This window comes from Mustelus asterias, chromosome 3, assembly GCF_964213995.1.
Source record: "Mustelus asterias chromosome 3, sMusAst1.hap1.1, whole genome shotgun sequence".
Taxonomy (NCBI): Eukaryota; Metazoa; Chordata; class Chondrichthyes; order Carcharhiniformes; family Triakidae; genus Mustelus; species Mustelus asterias.
In genome coordinates this window covers 127,276,495-127,303,294 of record NC_135803.1, presented here as the reverse complement: position 1 = coordinate 127,303,294, position 26,800 = coordinate 127,276,495, and the positions used below count along the sequence as shown (strand labels likewise).

The 26,800-nt window shown below is 45.7% G+C and overlaps 2 protein-coding genes across 8 annotated transcripts in view; one reads left to right on the top strand and one right to left on the bottom strand.

Annotated features, from left to right (window-relative positions):
* Positions 1 to 25,975, bottom strand: part of LOC144491574 (uncharacterized) — a 44,965-nt gene extending 18,990 nt beyond the window's left edge. The window contains exons 1-4 of one of the 3 annotated variants that reach the window (XM_078209570.1): positions 25,579 to 25,975; positions 8,511 to 8,978; positions 6,622 to 6,728; positions 4,424 to 4,504 (exon numbers count right to left, since the gene is read on the bottom strand). In XM_078209570.1, coding sequence (XP_078065696.1) covers positions 4,424 to 4,504; positions 6,622 to 6,728; positions 8,511 to 8,796 — 474 coding nt within the window. In that variant the 5' untranslated portion in view covers positions 8,797 to 8,978; positions 25,579 to 25,975. Of the gene's footprint in view, positions 1 to 4,423; positions 4,505 to 6,621; positions 6,729 to 8,510; positions 8,979 to 25,578 lie in introns of those variants that run through there. The other 2 variants (XM_078209569.1, XM_078209571.1) reach the window with 2 other exon arrangements.
* The window catches only part of LOC144491573 (filamin-B-like), a 167,804-nt gene continuing 166,956 nt past the window's right edge, over positions 25,953 to 26,800 (top strand). For 4 of the 5 annotated variants that reach the window (XM_078209568.1, XM_078209562.1, XM_078209561.1 and 1 more), the window contains exon 1: positions 26,015 to 26,029. The gene's annotated coding sequence lies outside the window, so the exon portion shown is untranslated. Of the gene's footprint in view, positions 26,030 to 26,800 lie in introns of all 5 variants that reach the window. The other variant, XM_078209565.1, reaches the window with a different exon arrangement.

Here is a 26,800-nt window from a genome sequence, read left to right as displayed (position 1 = left end):
TCATTAACCAGCAGACCCTCACCCCAATGCCAACCCGCAGAACACCAACCACCTCTCCACTGCCAACCCCCAGAGCACCAACTCTCTCCTCACTGCCAACCCCCAGAGCACCAACCACCTCCCCACTGCCAACCCCCAGAGCACCAACCCTCTCCTCACTGCCAACCCGCAGAACAGCAACCACCTCCCCACTGCCAATCCTTCCCCACTGCCAACCCCCAGAGCAGCGCACCCTCTCCTCACTGCCAACCCCCAGAGCAGCAACCACCTCCCACTGCCAACCCCCAGAGCAGCGCACCCTCTCCTCACTGCCAACCCCCAGAGCAGCAACCACCTCCCCACTGCCAATCTGCAGAGCACCAACCACCTCCCCACTGCCAACCCCCAGAGCAGCAACCACATCTCCATTGCCAACCCCCAGAGCACCAACCACCTGTCCACTGCCAACCTCCAGAGCAGCGCACCCTCTCCCCACTGCCAACCCCCAGAGCAACAACCACCTCTCCATTGCCAACCCCCAGAGCACCAACCACCTGTCCACTGCCAACCTCCAGAGCAGCGCACCCTCTCCCCACTGCCAACCCCCAGAGCAACAACCACTTCTCCATTGCCAACCCCCAGAGCACCAACCACCTGTCCACTGCCAACCCCCAGAGCAGTGCACCCTCTCCCCACTGCCAACCCGCAGAGCACCAACCACCTCTCCACTGCCAACCCGCAGAGCAGCAACCACCTCTCCATTGCCAACCCCCAGAGCACCAACCACCTGTCCACTGCCAATCCCCAGAGCAGAGGACCCTCTCCCCACTGCCAACCCACAGAGCAACCACGCCACCTCCCCAATGCCAACCCCCAGTGCACCACCCTCTCCCCACTACAAACCCCCAGAGCACCAACCACTTCCCCACTGCCAACCCCCAGAGCACCAACCATCTCCCCACTGCAAACCCCTAGAGTAACAGACCCTCTCCCCACTGCCAATCCACAGAGCAACAACCATCTCCCCACTGCCAACGCCCAGACCACTGGTCCCTCTCCCCACTGCCACGCTCAGACCAGAAGACAACCTCCACTCTCCCAACCCTCATACCAGTGATCCCCATCCTCACTGCCAATCCCCCAGGCCACTGCCCCTTCTCCACATTGCCAGACCCAGACCAGTGACGCAATACCCATGGTTTGGCCTCACACTAGGTTCCCTGGTTCTATCTGAAACATAGAAATATCTCCCTTACTCTTCACAGCTCAAAACAATGGCCCCATTTTCCAAGTTGTGCTGCCAACAGTTAAAAAGGAACATTAAAACTCTGTCCTCAATCTTCTCCTCTCAGCATTGTGTTCCCAATAATGTTTTAAAAATCCTATTCCAAGCTATTGAAAACTGCATTTCTAGTCCTCACTCTTCTTCCTGCTGGGAAAAGCTATTGGCTTTGCGATATTTCTATTGTAAACTAACACATCCTCTCATTCACTGCAACAAACCCTACAACAACTCCACCGCTAATAAACCTTGAATTTGACATTCATTTCCTGCCCATATCAAACTTATTTCCAGTATCACAATTTTTAAACCACACTTTTTATGTCAACAATTATTATACAAAGCATAACTTCCATAACAGGAAGTGTCTATTTGCTTTTCATAATACAATTGCTGGCCTCCCACCACTAGGTGGTGCAGTGCCACAAATCCACCAGGTCCATCCGCCATTTTATTTTTCATCCAATTTTCAGATTTTTTACACCAATGATTTTTTAAAACAATTTTCAGGACACCCGAGATCACTGACCCCCAACCAATCTGTGACTGCTCGATTTCAGGCCTTGGATTACAACTTAGCTACTCCCCATTATTCTTCCCTTAATAGTAACTGGGTTGACATGGAGTCTTCATTCCATCCATTGCTGACCAGTGGTACTGTATTCCAGGTGCTTTTCTCCCAACCGAGTTTCATATCCACTTAAAAAATGTTAGGCCTCAAGTCTTTCACAATTCCAGATTTGTTATGGCACAGAAGGAGGCCATTTGGCCCATCATCGTCTGCACTGGCTCTCCAAATGAGCATCATGACTTAGTGCCACTCCCCTGCCTTTTCCCTGTACCCCTGCACATTGTTTCTATTCAAGTAATCATAAAATGCTCTCTTCAATGCCTCAATTGAACCGGCCTCCACCACACTTTGTGGGTTAGGTTGATTGGCCAGGTTAAAAAAATAAAAATTGCCCCTTAGAGTCCTGGGATGCGTAGGTTAGAGGGATTAGCGGGTAAAATATGTGGGGGTAGGGCCTGGGTGGGATTGTGGTCGGTGCAGACTCGATGGGCCGAATGGCCTCCTTCTGCACTGTAGGGTTTCTATGATTTCTATGACACTTCCAGCAGTGCATTCCAGACCTGAATCATTCATTGTGTGACAAAGTTTTTTCTCACATCACATTTGCTTCTTTTGCAAATTACTTTAAATTGGTGTCCTCTTGCTCTTGATCCTTTTATGAGCAGAAACAGTTTCTCCCTATCTACTCTGTCCAGCTTCTTCATGATCTGGAACACCTCTATCACATCTCCTCTTAGCCTTCTTCTCTCCATGAAGATCAGGTCCAATCTCTCCAATCTATCCTCATAACTGAAATTTCTCATCCCTTGAACCATTCTCGTAAACCTCTTCTGCATTCTGTCCAATGCATTCACATCTTTCCTCTAGTGTGGCGCCCAGAAATGAATGAATGCAACATTCCAGCTGAGATCTAACGAGTGTCTTGTTTAAGTTCAGCATAACCTCCTTGTATGCCCCTGTTAATAAAGCCCAGGATATTGTATGCTTTATTAACTGTTCTCTCCACCTGTCCTGCCACTTGCAATGATCTATGCTCATATATACCCAGATCATATATACCCAGATACTGGGCGGCACGGTGGTTAGCACTGCTGCTTCACAGCTCCAGGGACCTGGGTTTGATTCCCGGCTTGGGTCACTGTCTGTGTGGAGTCTGCACATTCTCCTCATGTCTGCGTGGGTTTCCTCTGGGTGCTCCGGTTTCCTCCCACAGTCCAAAGATGTGCGGGTTAGGTTGATTGGCCATGCTAAAATTGCCCCTTAGTGTCCTGGGATGCGTAGGTTAGAGGGATTAGTGGGTAAAACATGTAGGGATATGGGGGTAGGGCCTGGGTGGGATTGTGGTCGGTGCAGACTCGATGGGCTGAATGGCCACTTTCTGTACTGTAGGGTTTCTATGATTCTATGATCCCTCTGCTCCTGCACATATTCCTTTTAGAATTTTACCCTTTATTTTATATTGTCTTCCCATGTTCTTTCTACCAAAATGCATCATGTCACACTTCTCCACATTGAATTTAATCTGCCACCTATCTGCCACTCCACCAACTTGCCTATGTCCTTTTGAACTTCTACACTGTCCTCTTCATAGTTTACAATACTTCTAAGTTTTGTATCACCTGCTAACTTTGGAACTGTCCCCTGCACACCAAGATCTAGATTATTAATAAATATCAGCCCTCGCATCATGATCTATGATTTTGCAAACTTAGATTCAATGACTCTGCCCCTACCTGGGTATGTTCTCTTTCGCTAAGTGACTTATGTTCACCAGACCAGAACCAAACTCACACAACTTGAATTCTTTATGAGCAATGAAAGTGAACGTACCTTCTAGTTGTAATGCATTAAGTGCCTGCACAAAACCTCCAGAGACAGATGGTGGCATCATTTCTACCTACCTTGCAGTAAGTTGATCTTTCTCTGCACCCTAGCTATGACTGTAACACTACATTCTGCACTCTCTCCTTTCCTTCTCTATGAACGGTATGCTCTGTCTGTATAGCGCACAAGAAACAATACTTTTCACTGTATGCTAATACATGTGACAATAATAAATCAAATCAAATCAAATCAAATCAAAATCATCAGAGCAGATGTGACAGAGGTGAAGAAACTGGGAGAATGAGATGGAGCCCTCACAGGGACTGGGGTATGAGGAGATGTAGTCGAGGTAGCTGTGGGAATTGGTGGGTTTCTAGTGAATATTGGTGGTCAGTCTATCATCGGAAATGGAGACAAAAAGATCAAGAAAGGGAAGGGACGTGTCGGAGATGGACCATGTGAAGGTGAGAGAGGGGTGGAAATTGGAAGGAAGATCAATAAACATTTTCCAGGTCCAGACAAGAGCATGAAGCCACATCAATACAGTCATCGATGTGACAGAAAAATAGTTGTGGGAGCAAGTCAGGGTAGGACAGGAAGAAGAGTGTTCCACATACTGCACAAAAGGACAGGCATAACTAGGGCCCATGCGCATAGCCACATTTTATAATTGCAGGAAGTGAGACAAGCTAAAGGAGAAATTGTTGAATGTTGGAACAAATCCAGCCAGGCGGAGGAGAGTGAAGACATTGGTTTGTTCATCTCACCTGCTGACAGTTTACTAAAGCTTGTTCATTTTCCATTATTACAGCCATTCGTTTGGAACCATCAGAAAGGTGAACAGCAACCTGGTGATGAAGAAACGTCAATTTAGACACAAACAATAAATCGTGCAGAGTTAACTTGTTTGTTCTTACGTATTTTGAGATTTTTCCTTATAAGTTTAAAGTTCATTTATTAGTGTCACAAGTAGGCTTACATTAACACTGCAATGAAGTAACTGTGAAAATCCCCTAGTCGCCACACTCAGGCGCCTGTTCGGGTTCACCAAGGGAGAATTTAGCACAGCCAATTCACCTAACCAGCATGTCTTTCGGGCTATGGGAGGAAACCGGAGTACCCAAGGCAACGCCTGCAGACACAGGGAGAACATGCAGACTCTGCACAGACAGTGACCCAAGCCTGGAATTGAACCTGGGTCCCTGGCACTAATAGGCAGCAGTGCTAACCGCTGTGCCATTGTGCCATTTCATAAAGGTTGCGTTTTGTGGATCAGATTTGAAAGGAATGTTCAATTTAACTAACTTAGCCATTGATTTGTCTCTCCCTCTATGACAAACATTTAAAATTGTATATGTCTTTACTTGATTGGACCAAATCCTTTGGTCAACAGAAGGCATCTTTTATCTTGACAATGGGGAAAATTGTGGAGGAATGTTCTGTCCACAAAACAAAGACAGGGTAAACTATTCCAGCCAATTACTGCCACAGTGTTCTATTCCAATCATCAGTGAAGTGATGGAAGATGTCATTGACAGTGCTATCAAGAGGCGCTTACACTGCAAAAACCTACGCACCGATTCTCAGTTTGGGTTCTTTTGGGGCTCTGGGCTCGTGACTTTGTCACAGCCTTGGTCCAAACTGCTCTCACCTCCCCAAACCACCCCAATGAAGTCCAGGGTGAGAAGTGTCTTTTAAAAGTGATGAGGGTTTTTGCTGCACAATATTTTTTCCAAAATAAACCACATTTTCAGATAGTTCCAGAGTTCCAATCTCTCATAACCCATTTCTAATCCTTCCACCAATTACTTCTAATTCGAAAGAAAATAAACCTAACCTGTCCAATCTTTCCTCATAACTACATTTCCTCATTCCTGGCAACTTCCTTGCAAATCTCCTCAGTCCCCTCTCTATTGCAATCACATCCTCCTGTAATACAGTGACCAGAACTGTACACTGCACTTTAGCTGTGGTCAAACTAGTATTTAATAAACTTTTAGAATAGTCTCCCTGCTCTTTTCTCAATGCCTCAGCCAATAAAGGAAAATGGCCCATTTGCCTCCATGACCACCTTGTCTACTGGCTCTGCTACTTTTCGGGATCTGTGGATATGCTCTCTAAGATGCCTCTGTTGCTCTACACTTCTCAGTATTCTACTATTTTTTAGAATCATAGAATCCCCCTGTACAGAAGGAGGCCATTCGGCTCATCGAGTCTGCACCGACCACAATCCCACCCAGGCCCACTCCCGCAATCCCACACATTTAGCCTGCTAATCCCCCCTGACACTATTGTGTATCCCCTTGCCTTATTTACCTTCCCTAAATGCATACTTCACATTTCACTGGGCTGAATTGCATTTCTGTTCACTTCACCACTCCATTGATATATTCCTGCAGTCTTCAGTTTTCTTTCATATGATCTACCATACTGCCAATTTTCATATCAACAGCAAACTTCTCAAATGTTGTCTACACTTAAGTCTAAATCATTGCTATATACCACAAACAGCAAGTGATCCCTGCAGAACACCCTTCCAGTCACAGAAACACCTTTTGACCCTTGCTAAGATCTACATTGACTCGATCAAACATGCTGCCCTCATCAATCCTTCTTGTTACCTCCTCAAATGTTCAATCAAGTTAGTCAGATAAGACCAAACCCTTACTGTCTGTCCTTGATTAATCAATGCCTCTCTAAAAGATTATTTTACTGCCAAAATATTTTCCAATAGTTTTTTCACCACCAAGGCCTATAATTACTCATTCCGACCCTTCCTACTCTTTAAACAATGACACATTAGCAGCCTTCCAGTCCTCTGGCATCATGCCTGTTTAGCAGAAGGTTTTAAATATATACATTCTTAACAGAGAGTAATGTATTTTTCTCCGTTTTGTTAACTGCATTCAAATAATGGATCTTTATAAAGCTGAAGTGAGTTGAAATCTGATCTTGTTATTCTTACCTTGATCTGAACACAAGGAGAAAATACGTCTCTCCCAGAGCTGCAACTGCCCTGAGGTTCCTGCCAGATTTCCAGCACAGTGCAGGTGCCACCAGTGAAACTTAAAACTATTGTTAAGAACAGAAAAAATGGGAAGATTATTAAATGAAACCATAATCTTGGTGACAGATCTTCATATCGCATGGTAATCTCTGGACAGCTTAATGTCACATTACATCAGTGAATCATGTATTATGCTGACACCTTGTTCCTGCCTCTCTGCCTGTCATGGTGAAGTATGGCTCTTATCTCTTACCTAAATGTCACCTTTCTGTCTTCTCCCTGCCCTTCTCCTCATTTGAGAGCCTCATCTTGTTTCCCTTCTCTCAACCCACCTTTAGAATTCTCATTCTCTGTTGCCTCCCAAGTCCAAGCTTTTCATAGATATTCTCCTAAGCTCCTCGCCCACCCCCATCTCCACTGCCTCATTTCACTGCCCTCCCTTCATCTCTCCTTCCATCTCAATTCTCCATCCGTCATTTTGTATCTATTAATCTTCTTAATTACACCCATTCTCTGTCTTTGATGTCCTTTATTCACCCACCCTTTACTTGCTCTCCCACCTTTGTCATTCGCTTTGGAAATCCCCCTTCTTCACTCCCTCAAGTCCGAGGGCATAAACTTGAAGCAATCAGAGAACATCTGGTTTAGCCGTCTGAGAACCAATCTGATTGGACCGTATCGAGCATCAATGGGCTCTTTCAACTGTGAATCTGAAGATAGCCTTGGTTTCCTTTCTTCTCTGCTAATCAGTTCCGGAATGTTTCTTTTGTACCCTATCCACTCTCACCTCCAACATATAAGGAATTTGTAGACTCCTTTGTCACTTTTTGAGAGTCAGCTATCTCTGCCCCATTCCAATCCTTTTCCTTTCCCACCAAGTCAAACTTCCTCCAACCATCTTCCCGATGTCCCAGCCTTGGATCTGTATCTCCAATGTCTCTTCTGTCTCCCCTCATGCCCCCCCCCCCCCCCCCCCCCCCCCCGCCCCCCCACACCCCGAGTGCATCTGACCCATCAGGCCCACTTCCTGCTCTTTTCATCACATTCCCAGTAAATGATTAGACTTCGAGAGTCCCTTCCTAACCCCCATGCTAGCTGACATTGTAAATGGTCAACTCTCCTCAGACGCAATCCCCAATTCTAGGCACTTACACATCCTTATTTTTGCCCATATCAGTATATATGTCTTCAGCTACTTTGTCCCTAAGCTCTGGAATTCCTTCTCCATTTCTTTTCTTTCTTTAAGACACTGAAAGCCTTAAGATCGAATTTCTGCAAAATCAGGAAGACTCCACAGATCATTAAAGATGGTGGGTTGGATCCAGATGCGATTCTCCCACCCGCATTTTGGACAGATCCAATTTTTTTCAGTAGGCAAAGGGATCGGGACATCATTCACACAGGCAGGAAGCCCAAACTCAACAGGGGAGAGGGTACGAAAAGCCTGATCAAAGACAAAGGGCCAGATTTAAACTAACAAGGTGGGTGGCTCCTGGCTAGCCGAACTCACTCCTGTGCACGATGGCACAGTAGCATTGCTGCCTCACAGTGCCAGGGACCAGGGATCAATTCCGGCCTCAGCTGACTGTGTGGAGTTTGCACATTCTCCCCATGTTTGTGTGGGTTTCCTCCGGGTGCTCAGGTTTCCTCCCACACTCCAAAGATGTGCAGGTTAGGTTGATTGGCCATGCTAAATTTCCCCTTAGTGTCAGGGGGACTAGCAGGATAAATACATGGGGTTATGGGGATAGGGCCTGGATGAGACTGTTGTCAGTGCAGGTTGGATAGGCCGAATGGCCTACTTCTGCACTGTTTGTCTGTAAGTATGTAAAGTACTGCAGTCTTACCCTTGTGAAAAGGTTTCAGTACATAAGCACCAAACAGAATTAGAAGCAAGGCAAGAATGAGGATCACAGGGGCCAGTAGGACGAGTGGGTACTTCAGTTTATCAGCTATCTCTTCCCGTCTGAGATGCATAGCAGACATGTTGCTTCTCCTCTCTGCCCTCCTCGCTGCTTTCTCAGTTCTGGACCGTCCATAAACAGTCGAGCGCTGCCGTGATGTTTTTGCCTCCTCTCCATTACTGTTACCCTGGCAAACTGTGCTGGGGAACTGCAGGCTCGTGACAAACATGGCGAGAGGAACTTGGAAGTTGTAAAAACAATCTTTAAGTTGGGTTCTGGAAGGTTAAAATAAATTCTTTAAAAACTGTCCTTGGTCAACAGCTAATGTTTTGGCCTTGTGAAGTTTGTTGACGTGATTTCTCGTATCAAGGTGTCTGCATCTTCAAATTACTTCAAGCGACTGAAATGGACCTACGAGAAAAATGCAGAATTAAATTAAAGATTGCAAGGGATTTGCGAATAGGACCAAATTATAAAATGATGGTAAGGCAAAAAGTACTCTATTATTAATTCCCAAATGTGACAGCAAATCAGATGATTGCAGATGTGAGGTTAAATGTGAAAATCCAAAAGTTATTGTGTGACATTCACCACTCCACTGTTAGCTGACTCACCAGTGAAATGCTTTGAACTGCATGAGGTTGCTGGTTTTTGCTTGGTAAATATGAACTAAACTCATTACAAACAGTTACGTCTTGCCCATTTCAGTCTATTGCCCTTTTCCTGTAGACTGCCTCCTCACCCAGCAATCAATTGAAGTCCTTAAGTGGACAATTAGTGCCAACCTAAGGGCCAATCCGCCACAACTGGTATTAGGGGAATCTTACCATGCAGGGAGTATATAAAGCAAACCCATAGGGGTTGCTTGGGGGATCTCAGGGGGTGTTCCTCGTTCAAAGACACTCAGTGAGGGACACAGCATCAGGAATGGGCAGCCCCACTGAAAGGCACCCCTCTCCCTTTGCTGCCAGCCCCCTTTCTCCCACCATGACCTTCCCCACGAACCCTGCTGCCATCATTCACCTGTAACCTGGGATCCAGCAATAGTACTAGGCCTCAGATGGGTGTTGCAACCAGCTGCAGCCACTGCCTCCCCAGTGCCATTGTGATTCAATAGAGCTTGCGGGCTCTGATGGATTGGTACTGCTCGGTGGGCAGGACTCATGCCCTTAGTGTCCTATGTTACAGGGACGACCAGCTGCCTTTAGTTAAATGCCTCAGGTAGCACTTAACATGCTAAGCCTTCCCTAAAAGAGGCGAGAGGGCTTTCCCCAACTCTCCAGCCAATAAACAAGACCGAAATCACCTCCAGTAAATACCATCCGTGCACTCTCAGGAGTTAGAAATGTGACTTGAAAGATATAGGCCAAAACGTTATCACCGTTCCCGCCGGTGGAATTTTCCCATCCTGCTGCAGTGAACGGAGATTTGGTTGGGCGCCAGATTCTCTGATCTCACTGCAGTGAGAGCGTGGTGTGAACGGCAGGTAAGATTGTGCCCTTAGAGTTTTAAATTTTAACATTTGCTTTCTGTCTCACTTTGCCTATTTTTAAATCCAATCTTTCTTTCCCTCTCTTTATTTTCCTTTCTGTACCTGATTTAACATTGAATTCACTTACTCGATATTTACATTTCCTTCTCGTCCTTGAGCTAGTTCACAATTTTTAAATCTGATTGGTTAAGGAAATACACAGTTGCTTATCCAGTTCACTCAGATTCCGGATGACGCGCGATGATGTTGCCAACTCATACATTCACCAACTTGCCATGCAAACATTTTAAAACCAAAATATGCAAATTGATCTAATGGCGGACACCATTACAGTCACTGTTACAGTGAATGTTGTCCCATTATTGCAGCACAAGTGTCAACATGAATGTCTGTTCTGGGTTATCTGGTGACTCCTCCGTGTATCTATAATAATAGGCTTCCATCTGTAAAGAACTTTACACAAAAGAATATTAAAATAGATTTACCTGCAGCATGGAAACTTTCCTTTTAAGAACTGATAATGAACCTTCTTTCAACGCAATACCAAATGGAACAAAACAGCCAAATACAGGTGAATCAACTGAGCTTATTGTTGGTTTAACAGATGGACTAGCTGTTAAGTGGAATAATGATGCTGGATATTTTTTTCCAAACCAAATCTTACATAAATGTGGATTGTTTTACAATCTATTTTACCCCAACTTTAATTAACGGGTTTTTAAATTTGTAATATTTCCAATCCTTGGAAAAAAAAATCTGATTGCAAACTGTGGAACCCTCAGTTATGTTGACTAAGAATGTTGTTTGGATTCATTTCCTATTTAGTTATATCATTTCTGTGCTTTCATTCAACAGAGTTACTGTGTAGTGAGGTACAGCATGAAGGTAAATATTTAATGTTGCAGCTGTCCTTTCTCAGTTCACAGCACGAAACAGACCATTCCACCCAATAGGTTCATACTGCATGAGATTCCACCTGCTCTAATTTCCTCTTCCCACCCTGCCCCCATATCCTCCTTCTCCCTTACACATACTTCAGCCCTCCTCTTGAATTTGTCAGTGATAACCTGCTTCAACTATTCTATCTGGTGCCAGGGAGTTTAAGAATTTAGTTTGTCAAAGAATCCCTACAGTGCAGAAGGAGGCCATTTGGCCCATCGAGTCTGCACCGACCATCAATCCCACCCAGGCCCTATCCCCGTATCCCCACACATTTACCCTGTTAATCCGCTGACACTGAGGGGCAATTTAGCATGGCCAATCAACCTAACCCACACATCTTTGGATTGTAGGAGGAAACCAGAGCACCCGGAGAAAACCCACGCAGACACAGGGAGAGTGTGCAAACTCCGCACAGGCAATGACCCGAGGCCGGAATTGAACCCGGGTCCCTGGCACTACGAGGCAGCAGTGCTGACCACTGTGCCCCACAGTGCCACCCAAATGCTGTTTGAGTGCTGTAATGTTAGTAAATTAACTTTTGGGGTAATATTCTCTCTCAGAATCCAGGTGCAATAGGAAGATTCACCTTTCACAATTGGCCGCCTATTGGCTTCTGTTTCTATTTCAGATTTGGAGCTTTGTACTTTTACCATTGGAATTTTAGCCAACGATAGAGCAACTTGTCCCAAAGAACAACAAGGGGGGATTTTAAGGGTGCATTCACCGTGGACACAAATCCTGTTATTGCTGGAAACTCTCACGAGAGGGTCAAAACCGAATTTGTGGCAGGGAGATCTCAGTTTGAGATCTTCCCTGCTCCATGTCAGATTGAACCAGATTACCATGAAATTAACCAAATTTTAACATAGTTATAATGCTTAACACCATTGCTTCTGGGCAGGAATCACTATGGTCTCCAGTAATCGAGATTACCACGCTGGGGAAGAGGCAATAAGATCTTGGGAAGAGGCAACACAAAACCTCAGAGGAGGTAATGAAGACTGAAGAGAAGAGGCAATGGAGGACCCCAGATGGAGGGCATTGTAAGACCCTAAAATGAGGGCAACAAAAGACATTAAACAACCACATGAAGGACAAAGAGAGAATTGCAGAATGGAAATAAGTCAACAGGTCAAAGACAGACCTGACCAATAGTGAAGTCAAAAGGGTTTAGCTGAAGTTAAGACAATTAGAAGTGAAGATACCATTTGTGAAATGTACATGTCCAGAAAGAACATGATGGATTCACCTTGGAAGAAATTAAAGACTTCAAAAGAAACAACAAACTATCGAATATATTGAATATAAAGAGGAATCAACAGAATTAAAGCTCTAGACGAGACATTAAAACAATGAGTTGAAATGACTGACAACAAACTTGAAAACAAAAATGAAGTTAAGAAGGAGAATTTTGTGAGACAGTGAAGAATAAGCTGAACTCCATGAAAACGCAACTGGAGAATAAGAAAAAGTCCAGTTAAGAATTGACTCAAGAGAATAAGAGCTTGAAGAAGGAAGCTAACATTGAGAAATTAATGGAAGAGATAAAAACTTGAAATGGACAGCAGAATCAGTAATTCAGACAGAGAAAGAAACTGAGAGTATGTGCCAGAACAAGATCGTTGAATTGGTCATGTGAATGGAAAAGCAGAAAGTTTGCTTGGAAGAGCTCCATGCAAGACCATGTTTGGAACTGTAAATAGTTAAAGCCTACCACTAAAAGTGTTTATGTTTGGAAGCACAGGCCTCAAGATCTCATCAATGAATGTTTTCGAACCTGTAAATACCAAAGTACCCAAGTACCTGCTCGACATGTTATAGACATAACTGATGTCTCCGTGGAAACAAGTAGGAATGAAGTGCCTGTGCCTGAAGAGGTACCTGTTAATGTTGATGGAAATATCATAGACCATAGAATTACACCTTCTAAAAGAAACAGAAAAACTCCTCAAAGACTCAATTTATAATTGTCCAACTTGTATAAAATGTTTAATTAGAATTTGGGCTTGAGTAATTTAGTTTTGAAGATTTTTAAAAAGAGTTAAAGTGGGAGAGATGTGATGGTTGTCCCTTTAAGGGAAACACAGTAGAAGAGGGTCACCTGGCTCAAGGGACCAATTGGGACTGAGAGTGGGTAGTCACCCCAGTGGCTGGAATTCTCTCTTAGGCAGAAGACCGTCTGAAGGTATGTAATAGACATGTAGGGATTGGGGCAGCTGCTGTGCTGCCAGCCTGTGTATAGCTTTTCCTTGTTAATAAATACGCTTTGTGTTCCTGATGAAGTTTGTAATGTGCATCATTACGTCCGCCCCAAAACATTTCCAGGTCAGATTCATCTCTGCCAAATGAAGTTCTATCTTCCAATGAACATTGCAGCCAATTCCAGAAACCAAAAAGAAAGCAGCATTTTAAACTGTACCTGATGCTTTAGCCACACCAAACATGATATCCTAATGAAATTGAAATGGCAGTGGTAGAATTTCCTGTCGGGGCATAATCAGGGAGCTACACCCAAAACATGGGGAGACTGTGGCATAATGTCACTGGACTAGTGATGCAGAGACCCAGGTGAATGCTCTGAAGACATGAATTTAAATCCCACCATGGCAGCTGGTGGATTTCAGTTAATAAAAAAGTCCAAAATTGAAAATTAGGGCGGTATTTTACCATTCTTTTCTAAGTGCTGGGCAGACTTGAAACTGGGGGAGTTTCAGATCCATCTTTTGGGCGTGTTTTTAGCTCCCCCCCCCCCATACGCACTTTGCCTGCAGAATTCTGAGCGAGCTTGTTGCTAGCTGCAGAAGCCTGTGGGTGGGGCTTAACGTGCCCAAAAGCCTGCAGAGAGAGGTAGTGCGCATGTGCAGGCTTCTGATGCTGCACATGCGCATTAACAGTAGCAGGGGTCTGACAGACAAAGAGGGAGCTGTCAGGACCCTGCTAGTGCAGGCAGCCTGAAGCAGCTCCCCCACTGCAATCATGGGGGCCTGCGGCCCGAGATACAGCCCCCGTTGACCCCACCCACCCCAGATCGATCGTGGACCCCCTTCCCCCACCGTTCATGGACCCGCTGCCCTCCCCCCACCGAACGCTGCAGAGTTGTAGCGGGCCCCTTCCTCCCATTAGCCCCACCCCCATTGCCCCCCCCATTGGCTCTGCCCCCACTGGCCCCTCCCCCATTAGCCCCGTCCCTACTGGCCCCTTCCCCATTAGCCCCGCCCTTGGCACTGCCTGGTAGGCATTGCCCAGGTGTCAGGGTGGCACTGCCAATCTGGGACTGCCCAAGGGCACCCCCCCTTGCCCTTGATCTCCCTGGGGGGCCCTCAACAGCCTCCGTTTCCACCAGCAAGGCCAAGTCGAGGGAGCATGTCTATTCCTCACTGGCAAGAACCGTTCCCAGCAAGTTCATAAAGGGGGCTTTGGGGGGGGGGGGGGAGGGGGGTGGGGGGCGAGCCCAGACTTTGAGCACCGGGTTCACTCATGACATGCAAATGCTTCTTTAAATAAATTTAAATAGGTTAACCCACTTCTCACCCATTTCCGGCGAGAGGCTGATTGCACCGGAAATCCGGCGCTAGTAAAATGGCGCCAGTTGCGAAAACCCACACCAATTGCGCTAATCGCTTTATGCCCCACTTTACGACCGCGTCGCGCCTGAAAACAGGCACAACGCCAGGTAAAATCGCTCCCCTAGTCTCAGTAATGGTGACCATGAAACTATTACTGATTGTATAAACCTATCTGGTGCTATAATGTCCTTTAGGGAAGGAATCCTGCCGTCCTTACCCGGTCTGGCCTGCATGTGACTCCAGAGCCGCAGCAATGTGGTTGACTCTGAAATGGCCTAGTAAGCCATTCAGATAGAGGTGATTAGATGGGAGTAACAAATGCTGGCCATGCCAGTAAAACCCATATTCAAACACACTTTTTTTTTAAATGGCACTGCCGACCACCATTGTGTTGCTGGGTGGTGGAGGTTGGGTAGGAGTTCTGGCCCACTGAAACTGTGTCCACTTCTCAGGTTTGCAAGGAAAAAAAATTGGAGATTCCCCATTTGTGCTGCATTTTCAGAAAACATCTAGAACTATTCCTGGCTCCAAGGGCATCTGCTTTCTGAGGTATTTATATAAAGAGAGATGCTTACCTGGTCACGTTCACAAACAATTCTCCACACCCAAAGCTGCTGTGTTTGTACCACAGCTGGGTCTGTTTCATTTTAACATGTGCAGCTTCCCTTTCCCAAAGAAAACTGGGATAGGAGACACAGCTAAGATATGGGAAGAATCATAGAATCCCTACAGTGCAGAAGGAGGCCATTCAGCCCATTGAGTCTGCACCGACAACAATCCCACCCAGCCCCTATCCCCACATTTTCACCCTGCTAATCCCCCGACACTAGGGTCAATTTAGCATGGCCAATCAACCTAACCCGCACATCTTTGGACTGTGGGAGGAAATTGGAGCACCAGGAGGAAACCCACGCAGACACAGATCGTGCAGACTCCACACAGACAGTGACCCAAGCCGGGTATCAAACCTGGGTCCCTGGCGCTGTAAGGCAGCAGTGCTAACCACTGTGCGACCGTGCCCGACTTAACTGAATTGTTTCATGCTCCCTTAAAACATTCTAATCACAGACTATCAAGTTTTCAGTGTTACTGCATGAAAGAAAGTATCCCGGGGATCAACAGCCTACTTACTGTACCCATTAAGATGTCACCAACTTACCTGCAGGCCTTTGTATAAAGCCCTGACAATGACACTTACAGAGCTCTCTTCTCAGTGTCTGGATCAGCGCAGAGGTCAATGGAGAGCTGTGATCTTCTGCAGCTATGCAGTATAGAGCAGACACACCCATTGTCAGTAAACCCCGGCTGTTGTCTAAAACGTGGCTCCATTTCTCTGCCAGTACACTGCTCTGCTGATAGCTCTGTGAAGTGCCTCAAATGAGCACCGTTCTCCTGGTTACCTCGCTCAGCACTAGCTCCAGCCTTGAGTCGAGGTTTGGTGCTGGCTGTTTTATCCTGTAATTGAAAATGCCTGCCTGGCCCGAAGGTTTCGTGTCCCCACATTTCTGCCTCGGCCTTTGGTTTTTGTCTTTTGCTCTGAATGGGTTGAAGTGCATTTTCAGGCTTGTTCAAAACTTTGGGATAAAATTTGCCATTTACGGACATGTCGCAGTGCTGGGGTTAAAATTAGCAGCGACTCTGTTTTGGCAGGTGGCAGGATCGAGGCTGGCACATTGCCTGGCAATGAAGCAGCCAATGAAGAGGCTGCTGCCCAAGCCAGCACCCAATTATTACTGGATGCTGGTAAGGTTGGTGACATCTTGGAGGGTATGGTAGACTGCTGAACATCCTGGCATACGTCCTTCAATGCAATACAACTGAAAGCTTGACATCCTGTGATTGGAATGTTTCTAAGGCAGAATCCAGCAATTCGGTTAGACCTTCCCTTGTGTCTCTTATTGAAGCTGCAGCAATGCCACAACAGCAGTGGCCACTGCTGAGACTGCAGAGGACGCATCTTAACGGTGTGCCACCCTCGAAGACAGGTAAGGAAAGCTGGGAGAATCGACTGGGTGGTGGGGGTTGTGCAATGGCGGCGCAGTTTCCACAAGGGTAACTATTGCCCCACAGTCAACCATGGAGTGCCAATCAAGAAGGGAAGCAGGTGAGGGGCTGCCAGTCTTCATCCAGCCTGCGGCAGGCAGTGGCCTTTAATTGGTCACCTAAGTGGCTCGGTTGGCCACCGGGTGGGTAGATGGCCAAGCTGCTATGTTTCCTATGACTGAAAATACAGCATGGCAACAGGAAGATAGCAAGCACCCCTCCCACCCCCACTATTTTGCCAGCCTTCTGCCTCCCAGCCAGTCACCAATTGGTCGGGAAAATTCAGCCTTTCGTCAGTATAGTGTGACCCTCCCTTTTAATTGTCCCCTCCCCTTTAAATTTCACATGTCCAATTCCACCATCAATAGTCTCCCGACATCTGTTTGATTCTTCACCTGAAACCACTCCATTGAATAGTCCTCAGAAAATTAGGTGGAAGCCATTGTTTTATTTAATTCAGTTTCTAACCGATAAACATGTGGAACAAAATGAGACTGAAAGCCGATATTCTCGGATATTGTGCCCGAGCTAAACGTTTATTTATTATTTTGTCAAGAATAATTGAAGGTTTATTTGTCGCTGCAATTGATTAGAATTCACTTCACATCCTTAGGCAGGAAATCAGATAAATATGTGCTTGCAAAAGCAAATAAAACGATTCAGAAAATAAATAAGGATACATGAAACTAATATTTCACTCTGATGCTGTTAGTAAGGAAAGAGTTTAGTATTTTATGAGTAACTATATAATTTGTAATGATTGTACTTGGGTAGATATCACTATGGCATTTCAACTATCTCCCACAAAATGGTGGAGTTGAATCCAGATGACCAGAGGCCCAGGATCAGTGAGAGACCAAGGCCCCGGCTGAGCGAGGGTGGGTGGGATGGGGGTCATGAGGGAGAGATGACTGGCTAGGGGAGGGCAGGGGATTTTGGAATAAAAGGAAAGGGGTGGCTGTCAGCAAAGCCCCCTCTCCAATGACAGCTCCCTCGATCGGCCACTCCCCTCCCTAATGGCAGCTCCCTCGATCATCCACCCCCCTCCCTAATGGCAGCTCCCTCGATCACCCATCCCCCCCTCCCCCGCCGCTCCCCCGGAGCCCCAGGTTTGCTTTTCATTTTGAGGCTGGGAAGCACCAGACTGTTTCCAGGTCCCAATCCTGCCCCGCGGAGGAACGTGCCACTCTTTGGGAGTTTTCAATGAGGCGCCCCACTCAATTGGCATGGAGACAGATTCCCTGTCTAATTAGGGATGGTGGGCAGCCTCTCAAAGGGGAAAGACCAACCAGCAGCCTTCCAGTTTCACAGGAGCACCCAACTGCACTGAAAGGGAGTAACTGTGAGGATGTTTCAATGTGGAACTGCTTTCTCATTGAAGATTTAAATGAAGAAAAGGGAGGGAGTGGGGGCAAATCCCCCCACGGGACAACCAGGCAGACAGAGAGAGCCTGTAGTCCTGCCTCGAGCATTGGCACCCCAGTCTGCTGCTAGTGGCATTGGCACCGCAGCCTGCTGCTGGGAGCATTGGCACCCCAGCCTGCTGCTGGGAGCATTGGCACCCCAGTCTGCTGCTAGTGGCATTGGCAACCGCAGCCTGCTGCTGGGAGCATTGGCACCCCAGCCTGCTGCTGGGAGCATTGGCACCCCAGTCTTCTGCTGGGAGCATTGACACCCCAGTCTGCTGCTGGAAGCATTGACACCCCAGCCTGCTGCTGGGAGCATTGACACCCCAGCCTGCTGCTGGGAGCATTGGCACCCCAGCCTGCTGCTGGGAGCATTGGCACCCCAGTCTGCTGCTGGGAGCATTGGCACCCCAGCCTGCTGCTGGGAGCATTGGCACCCCAGCCTGCTGCTGGGAGCATTGGCACCCCAGCCTGCTGCTGGGAGCATTGGCACCCCAGCCTGCTGCTGGGAGCATTGACACCCCAGCCTGCTGCTGGGAGCATTGACACCCCAGTCTGCTGCTGGGAGCATTGACACCCCAGTCTGCTGCTGGGAGCATTGACACCCCAGCCTGCTGCTGGGAGCATTGGCACCCCAGCCTGCTGCTGGGAGCATTGGCACCCCAGCCTGCTGCTGGGAGCATTGGCACCCCAGCCTGCTGCTGGAAGCATTGGCACCCCAGCCTGCTGCTGGGAGCATTGGCACCCCAGCCTGCTGCTGGGAGCATTGGCACCCCAGCCTGCTGCTGGGAGCATTGACAGCCCTGCCTGCTGCTGGGAGCTTTGGCATCCCAGCCTGCTGCTGGGAGCATTGGCACCTCAGCCTGCTGCTGGGAGCATTGGCACCTCAGCCTGCTGCTGGGAGCACTGCAACCCCAGTCTGCTGCTGGGAGCTTTGGCATCCCAGCCTGCTGCTGGGAGCACTGCAACCCCAGTCTGCTGCTGGGAGCTTTGGCATCCCAGCCTGCTGCTGGGAGCACTGCAACCCCAGTCTGCTGCTGGGAGCATTGGCACCTCAGCCTGTTGCTGGGAGCATTGGCATCCCAGCCTGCTGCTGGGAGCTTTGGCATCCCAGCCTGCTGCTGGGAGCTCACCGCAAGGCAATTAAACATTCCCCTTGTCATATCAGGAACTGGAGGCTAACTGCGGAATCCCAGTCCACCACCTTAAACATGGCTCCTAAAGATCCTCAGTGGCCTCATTGGGATGGGCTGCCCTGCCAGCTAACCGAGAGATGAGAGATCTACCATTGAACCAAGTTGATCATTCGAGGAGCTGTGGGTCATTTGTTCAGATGGACCTTCCCACAGGTTGATTTTAAAGCTTCACAAAGGGATGCAGCCAATTTCATTGTATGGTGCAATACTGAATCACGAGATAGGAAACAGGTATTAGCTCTGATCTGTGCTGAATTAACTGATTGCAGTTGTAACTCACAACATTGTTACATGTGAGAAAGGCTGCTGGGTCAATCTCAATTCATCCTGCTGCCCCACCTATCAATCTTGTTCTCTCTTAAAAGATTCTGGAACTTTTGTTTCCACGGCTTTTTTGTGGTGATTGTGGTGAGTGTCCCTTTAAGGATAACACAGCAGAAGAGGGTCACCAGACCTGAGGGACCAATTGGGACTGACAGTGGGTAATCACCCCAGAAGGTAGTGCTCTCTCTCAGGCAGAAGACAGTCTGAAGGCATGTAGGGACTTGGGCAGCTGGAGGCCCTCTGAACAGTTTTTCCTTGTTAATAAATACCTTTTGTGTTCCTGACGAAGTTTGTACGTACAGCATTACATTTTCCTTAAAGTATTTTTTAACCATATGTTACCCACTCTGTGTGTAATAAGGTTTTACTGATATCGATCCAAAATTTACTTTTTTGCTGTTTTCAATCCATGTCCCTGACCCTACTCTTGCTATTTTAAAGCAGGGCTTTCCAAACCATTTTCCAATATGACTCCTATTTTAACACTTGACAGTTAATGTGACTCCAGATACCCACAAAAACAAATCAGCAAATAAAGCAGCATAGTAACATTCAGTCGATATTTATTAAAGTTTGTGCATTACAGGACAAATGTAACACCCTACAAAAAAGGAAGTGTTTTAAGGTTAGTAAACGTTATGTCATTTTATATCCCCAAGTAGGTTTCAGCCAAGCTCTCTCTATTTCCTCATCACAAAAAGCTTAGTGCTGAATTAACTTCCGCCCAACCCACATGCAGATTGCAATCAGGCCCTCTCCCCCATCATACACCATAAAATTCCTACAGTGCAGAAGGAGGCCATTCAGCCCATCAAGTCCGCACCGACTCTGTCAAGTCTGTACGGGCAATTGGGGCTAGCTTAGGAGTTTTTTTAAAAAGGGCAGCATGGACAAGTTGGGCCGAAGGGTCTGTTTCCATGCTGTAAACCTCTCTGACTCTATGAATCTCTGAAAGAGCATTTTACCCAGGCCCTCCCTATCCCCATAACCCCACACATTTACCATAGCTAATCCATCTAACTAGCACATCTTTGGACACTAAGGGGCAATTTATCATGGCCAATCCACCTAACCTGCACATCTTTGGAATGTGGGAGGAAACCGGAGCACCCAGAGGAAACCCACGCAGACACGGGGAGAATGTGCAAACACCACACAGTCGCCCGAGGCCAGAATTGAACCTGGGTCCCTGCTGCTTTGAGACACTGATCACACACACAGACACACACCATTTCCCAAACCCTCCCCCACCCCAACACATCTTTCCAGGCCCCCTCTCAGCCCTAGAACAATTACTCAGCAGCCCCTCTCCCTTGCCCCCATTTTGGTTTAGTTGCTAGTACCTGCAAAGCAGAGTTACAATCCTGGGATAAAGAACCCGTACAACAGGCAGGCAGGAGCACAAAAGCTCAGTAAAGTTTGAAGCTGCCACTCATGTTCCCAGCTCAGCGGTGTGACCTCGTGGTTTTTCACTGTGTTACGTGTGCCAGCCTCCGCCTGCACCAATTCTGTGCACAAACATCCTGTGCCCACTCCAGCTCACCACTAAAAATGGTTTGTGATGTTAAAGGGCGCTTGGGATCAGCTGTTTGGCGGCATTGATCCAGTGGGTCCAGGGCTGTCCCATCACAGCTCCCAGACTGAGCAGTCTCCTCGCCACTGTCTTCTGACCTCATGGGGCTTGTGACCCACAGTTCTGGAACCACTGACTTTTGGTTTACTTTTCCGTTATCTCAACTGTTTCAGAATCCTCTACAGGATTACCACTCAGATGCTTCCTTTCACACTGAAAGGCTCACGTTCCTCCCAATGCAGACCTTTGACACATTGGTCTGGCTGTTATTCTCTGTGCCCGAGCATCTCCCTTGTGATCTGGTGACCGAAACTGGATGTAATAATTTCTCTGTGTTGAATTCTAGTGATTTGGTGTTGATATCTGCTCTGTGTTGTTTGGAGATGTTGAGTGTAGAGTCTACCTTTCAGCTTCATCCGAATTTACATCCAACACCATTCATGGAGTATTTGTGTCACTCAGTTTTCTTCCTAGAGCACTATATTGGGTCTCAGTTTCTCTCGATTAGGACTCCTCCTGGTAATTGTGCAGTGACCCCCCAGCTGGAAATTGCTAATGTGGAAAGGGACAGAATTGGTTTCAACTTCCAAATTCAAATAGAACCACCAAAAATACAATCCAGATCTCCTTCAGCATGGTACTGGAGAGTTGTTGGCAGACGTGGAACCATGTGGTTCCAACCATCTCAGGGTTGGAGATGAGATGGGGAGTAGGGGGGGAAATTATCAAACTCTAAAACCCTTCTGAAATCGCTAGCAGCAAAATAGTGATCCTTTATTAAATTGTAACTTTGGAGTTTTAAGCCCCAAACATGGCTCTAAGGTTCTACTGCTCTCAATGAACCAATCTATTGCTTTAGGTCATGGATTCACCTTGATTTGTGCTGATGTCACAACTCAAATTCCTGCAAAGTGGGCAAATCAACACCAATTGAGAATTTAAGTAATTAACAGTTAAAATAGATTGTTCTACCTTTCTCAGGCCTCTCTCCTAGTGTTGGGTATTATATTTTCTTTACTGAATGTTACTCCAGAATGGTTGGGCATGTTCATCATTAAATCCATCACATCATATTCAACATCATCCTTTGCTAGTTTGGCCAATTCCCTATATCTTTGTGAACCCATCCATTTACTTATTGTATCTAACTTATTATGTTTCTTCTCAGTCCAACTGCTTCTCTCCAAAGCTGGTACCACCTGTGAGGTTGAAAAGCTTATATGGATCTTCTGAAATGGAGTCATTTATGTCATTCAGAAACAGTAGCAGTGACAACTCAACCCCTGATGTATTCTTCCCTTAAATTCCCCCACCCTCTCCCATCACTTCCCCCAACAGGTTCTTGTTTTTTTTTCCTGCTTTTCTTTTGTATCCTTCATCGCCTTAAATGTAAATAGTGTCTTTTGTGAGAGACTTTGCCAAAAGCCCTTTTAGGAAAGTTGCAGAATACATTGTAAGATTTCTATTCAGCTGCAATCCTGAGTCCCAGCACTTTGCAATTTTGTTCTCTGAACCTTCCAACTTGCACCGAAAGTATATTGTGCTGAGATTTGCTCATTTGTGTATTTTATCATTCTCCACTTTCTAAGAAGTTGACTCCAATAGCTCCATGTACTGTGAATGTCTGTGTCTCAAAAATACACAATTGTGCATATTTCAGCTGTTTTCCACCTTACAAAGATTGGTTATAATTTGATATCCCTGCACCAACCTTATGTGCTATTGCTCAATCAATTTAACTGCTTCTTTTCATGTCATGGATGAAGTCTTTGGGATTGGATTACACTTAAGAAATTATCAAATTGAATATAATCGTTCAAACTGGGAAAAATTATTTGAGTCTCATGTAATAAAAACAGAATTTAACATTCAATCACCATAAAGTAATGGTCTACATTTGGGCTATTTCTGCAGTCATCCTTTATATATATTTGCTCGCAGTTTAAGGCTGCATCACCCATTGTAAGATTTCTATTCAGCTGGCTGAAGTTTCCCATGTTTTACATGACAACCCTATCTCTTCACATCGCTAGAGGTGCGCCTCTAATCTTAGTTTCTCCCTTTTCTTGGTAATTATGTCTAACCAGACCAGTATTTTTTCAATGATATATGATAAAGCAAAATACAGTGGATGCTAGAAATCTGAAATAAAAACAGAAAATGCTGGAAAGACTCAGCAGGTCTGGCAGCATCTGTGGAGAGAGAAACAGAGTTAACATTTTGAGTCCATATGACCCTTCTACAGAACTGTATTCTAGTTTTTCCAACCTGCTCAGTTTTGCTGTTATTATGTATATATATATATATATATACGCACACATTGTCTTTTCTAACACTTCACTTTCTGGTTTTGTATTTGTAGAAACAATTGTACTTCTGATATTTGTTCCACGCTGCAGTTCCCTACTGCAACAGCCAATCTTAAATTGGGTTCAGGGTGTTTCGGGTAAGCAACGTTTCCTGTCCAAAGCAATCTTTTGCTGTTTTGCATAAACAAAGCAATCAGATTATTTGCAACATATAAACACAAAGATTCCTAAATCTCCCTCGTCAGTCAGTTTCCTGAATTTAACTATGTTGCTTCTGGCTCCAATTTAGCACACTGCAATGAAAGTAATTTTCACAAATCTCTTTCAACTGTTCAGTGACTTGTCACAATCCAGCCACTTGGTCTGAAAAGAGGCAAATTGTCAGGTGGCTTTGTCCCCTGCTGTGTACACTTTTCCCTTATTCTCCTGAATGCATGTGGCTCAAATCTTTACACAGAGCATAATTAAGTCTAGCACTGTGCAGTTGAGTTAACTGGTTTGAAGAAATGTGATCACAAATATTGAACCTTTTTCAATAGAGTTGACGACAATGATTCCTTGTACACTAATTTTGTAAAGCAAACAAATTATTTTGCTATAGCTTAGAGTTGAGGGCCATGATTCCTAGTACATTGTAATTTTGTAAAGCAAATGAGTTTTACAATGCAAACAGCCAGGATGTAGTAGAAGGTTCGATTGGTATACCAAGCATAGTTGGAACAGTAAGAAGTCTCACAACACCAGGTTAAAATCCAACAGGTTTATTTGGAATCACAAGCTTTCAGAGTGCTGGACTCACCTGATGAAGAAGCAGCACTCCGAAAGCTCATGATTGCAACTAAACCTTTTGGACTTTAATCTGGTGTTGTGAGACTTCTTACTGTGCCCACCCCAGTCCAACGCTGGCATCTCCACATCAAGCATAGTTGGAAGCAAATATACGGCCATTTTTTGCTAGCATGTAATTGAGAGCACACCTATTCAAAATTAAACATGGTACTAATGAAAAAAAAGCACAGGATGGTAAAGTGCATATGATCAAGGCAATGCTGGCAGCATCTTCTGATAGAGATCATAATTTTCTGTTGAGATTATTTTAATGAGGAACAATTATTATGTTATACTATTTCAGTGGTCTGATTTAAGGCATAGAAATTATAACATTGTAAATAAATCATCAGATGGTAATAGTTAAACATTATACAAAGCCTTCACCCACTAATATATTGTTAATATTAGTAGATGGATGCTTAACACAATGTTTATCTACTACCCATCTGATGTTTTAATTACATGTTTAACATAAATTGAGTTAATCGGTGCTAAAATTACAGGCTTAGGAAAGTTATACTAATAATGTAAACTAATTTCTAGGACACCAAAAATTACAATGGCAAAACAAGAAACAAGTATCACAAAACAATATATGATGTTGTTTAGTAATGGGTTAGCACAGTGTAACAATTTTCAGTCGAGTTTAATATTCGCTCGTTGGCGGTGAAAATATCTGATTATCCATACACAAAAAGGCGAGTCCAACATTAAAAATCTACATTTCCTGGAAAAGCGTGCCCCAGACCCCATGCAAAAGAAGTCCCACATCTGGAATTGGCAACTCAACATTGCAAACAGCTGCTTCAAGGAGGCACTGACTGATCTACCATGTTAGCTATCAGGCTAACAATATCTGCATGAAATATAGTGCAGTTTTAGTGGAAGTACTTTATTTTGGAGTCAATTGTTTTAATATTTGGAACTTATGGTTCCGCCAGTGAAACGTGGGCAATGTCCCTTTAATATTGAAACATACAAACTGATTTAATAATTTCATTCTACTTTATAAATTCTTCAAATCTCACCACCCCTCCCCTCCCCCACCAAAGTTTTTGCGTCTAGAATGATGAAGATTTATTCACATCACCCGCTCGCAGTGGCCAGGATATTATTCCTCACTCTGACTAATGTGTGTTACTTACTACCTGGATTGGAATACGGTGTGAAAGATATTTGAATCTTACGCACACAATCACTCAAATATCTGCGGTCCGTGTGGACTGCCCTTGAATAGGAATTCCTGTAGTTTGGGGTTTCTTGGCTCCAGTGTGGGTAATAATAGTCCCAGAGACTCGCTAAATTGCGCAGTTCGATAGCAAAACTCACCGCAACTTTCAAACCGCGGTGATGTCCTTAATCGTCCGAGGGCAGAAGGGAATGAGAAGCCGAGATCCTGCAGCATCTGGTCATTTCCAGTCAATTGGGGCTGAGATTGACTGGAGTTGGGGCTGGAACAGGGACTGGGATTAACTGGGGCTGGGGTTGGCGGAGCTGGGGACAGGACTGGGATTGACTGGGACTGGATCTGGGTGGGTCTGGGAATAGGGCTGGGATTGACTGGGGCTAAGGCTGGGACTGGGACTGGCGGAGCAAGGGACAGGGACAGTAGTCGCCGCTGAGCCGCTGCCAGTCCGTCTCCAGGGGCTGGGAGGTTCTCTAACGGCGAACACAACTGAGGCAGTTCCGAAAAGGACTGACATCTCGAGCTCTATTCATTGCACTCTCCATTGGAAGGTGGCACAATGTAAATGTACAGTTGGGAACTTCCTTCTTTCCGGTATGTACACGGCAGTGTCTCCAACATTCATTTTGCTCTTATCGACATGAGCGCAGCTATTCTAAGGATAGTAAAAAACTGGCACACATCCAACACTAACGGGTTAATAGAAAACAATACTCAATCTAAGGTGACTTTGTTGAACTGGGAGGGCAGCAATTAGCAAAAGTGTGTGAGGGACACAGTAATCTCTGAGTTTACACTTTGACAGTGTGTGAGGAGTATAGCAATATCTGAGTTGAGGTGGGCTGGGCGGCAGAGATTGAGGAGGCTCTGGAAATCTAAGTAGTTGGTTTTGGCAATAGGGTCGGGAACTCAGCCGAGGTTATGTGGTGCAGGGAGGTACTGAGAACACAAGAATGATAATGACTTAAATTCAGCCAATTCAAACTTGAATTGATATCAGTAAAACACAAAATAGAAGTTTTTAATGTCTGGATTGTGCTCCCTGAGAGAATGGTGGAAGCAGAGTCGATGGAGGCTTTCAAGAGGGAATTGGATTATTTTCTGAAAAGGAGGAATGTGCATGGTGTGAGGAGCAGGTGGGAGAATGATTCTTAGATAATTGCTCTTTCAGAGAGCTGGCACAGAAATGATGGGCTGAATGGCCCAGCTCTCTGAATGTTCTGTGCTCTAAGATTCTACGACGTAGCAATGATGGTCAATTTTGGCATTTAGTCTCTGTGTTTTCTCAGGTTTGACATTACCAGTCATTGCCACAAGCAGAATTTGACATTGGCTTAGTCCAGGCTGGGCTCACTCTGTATATCC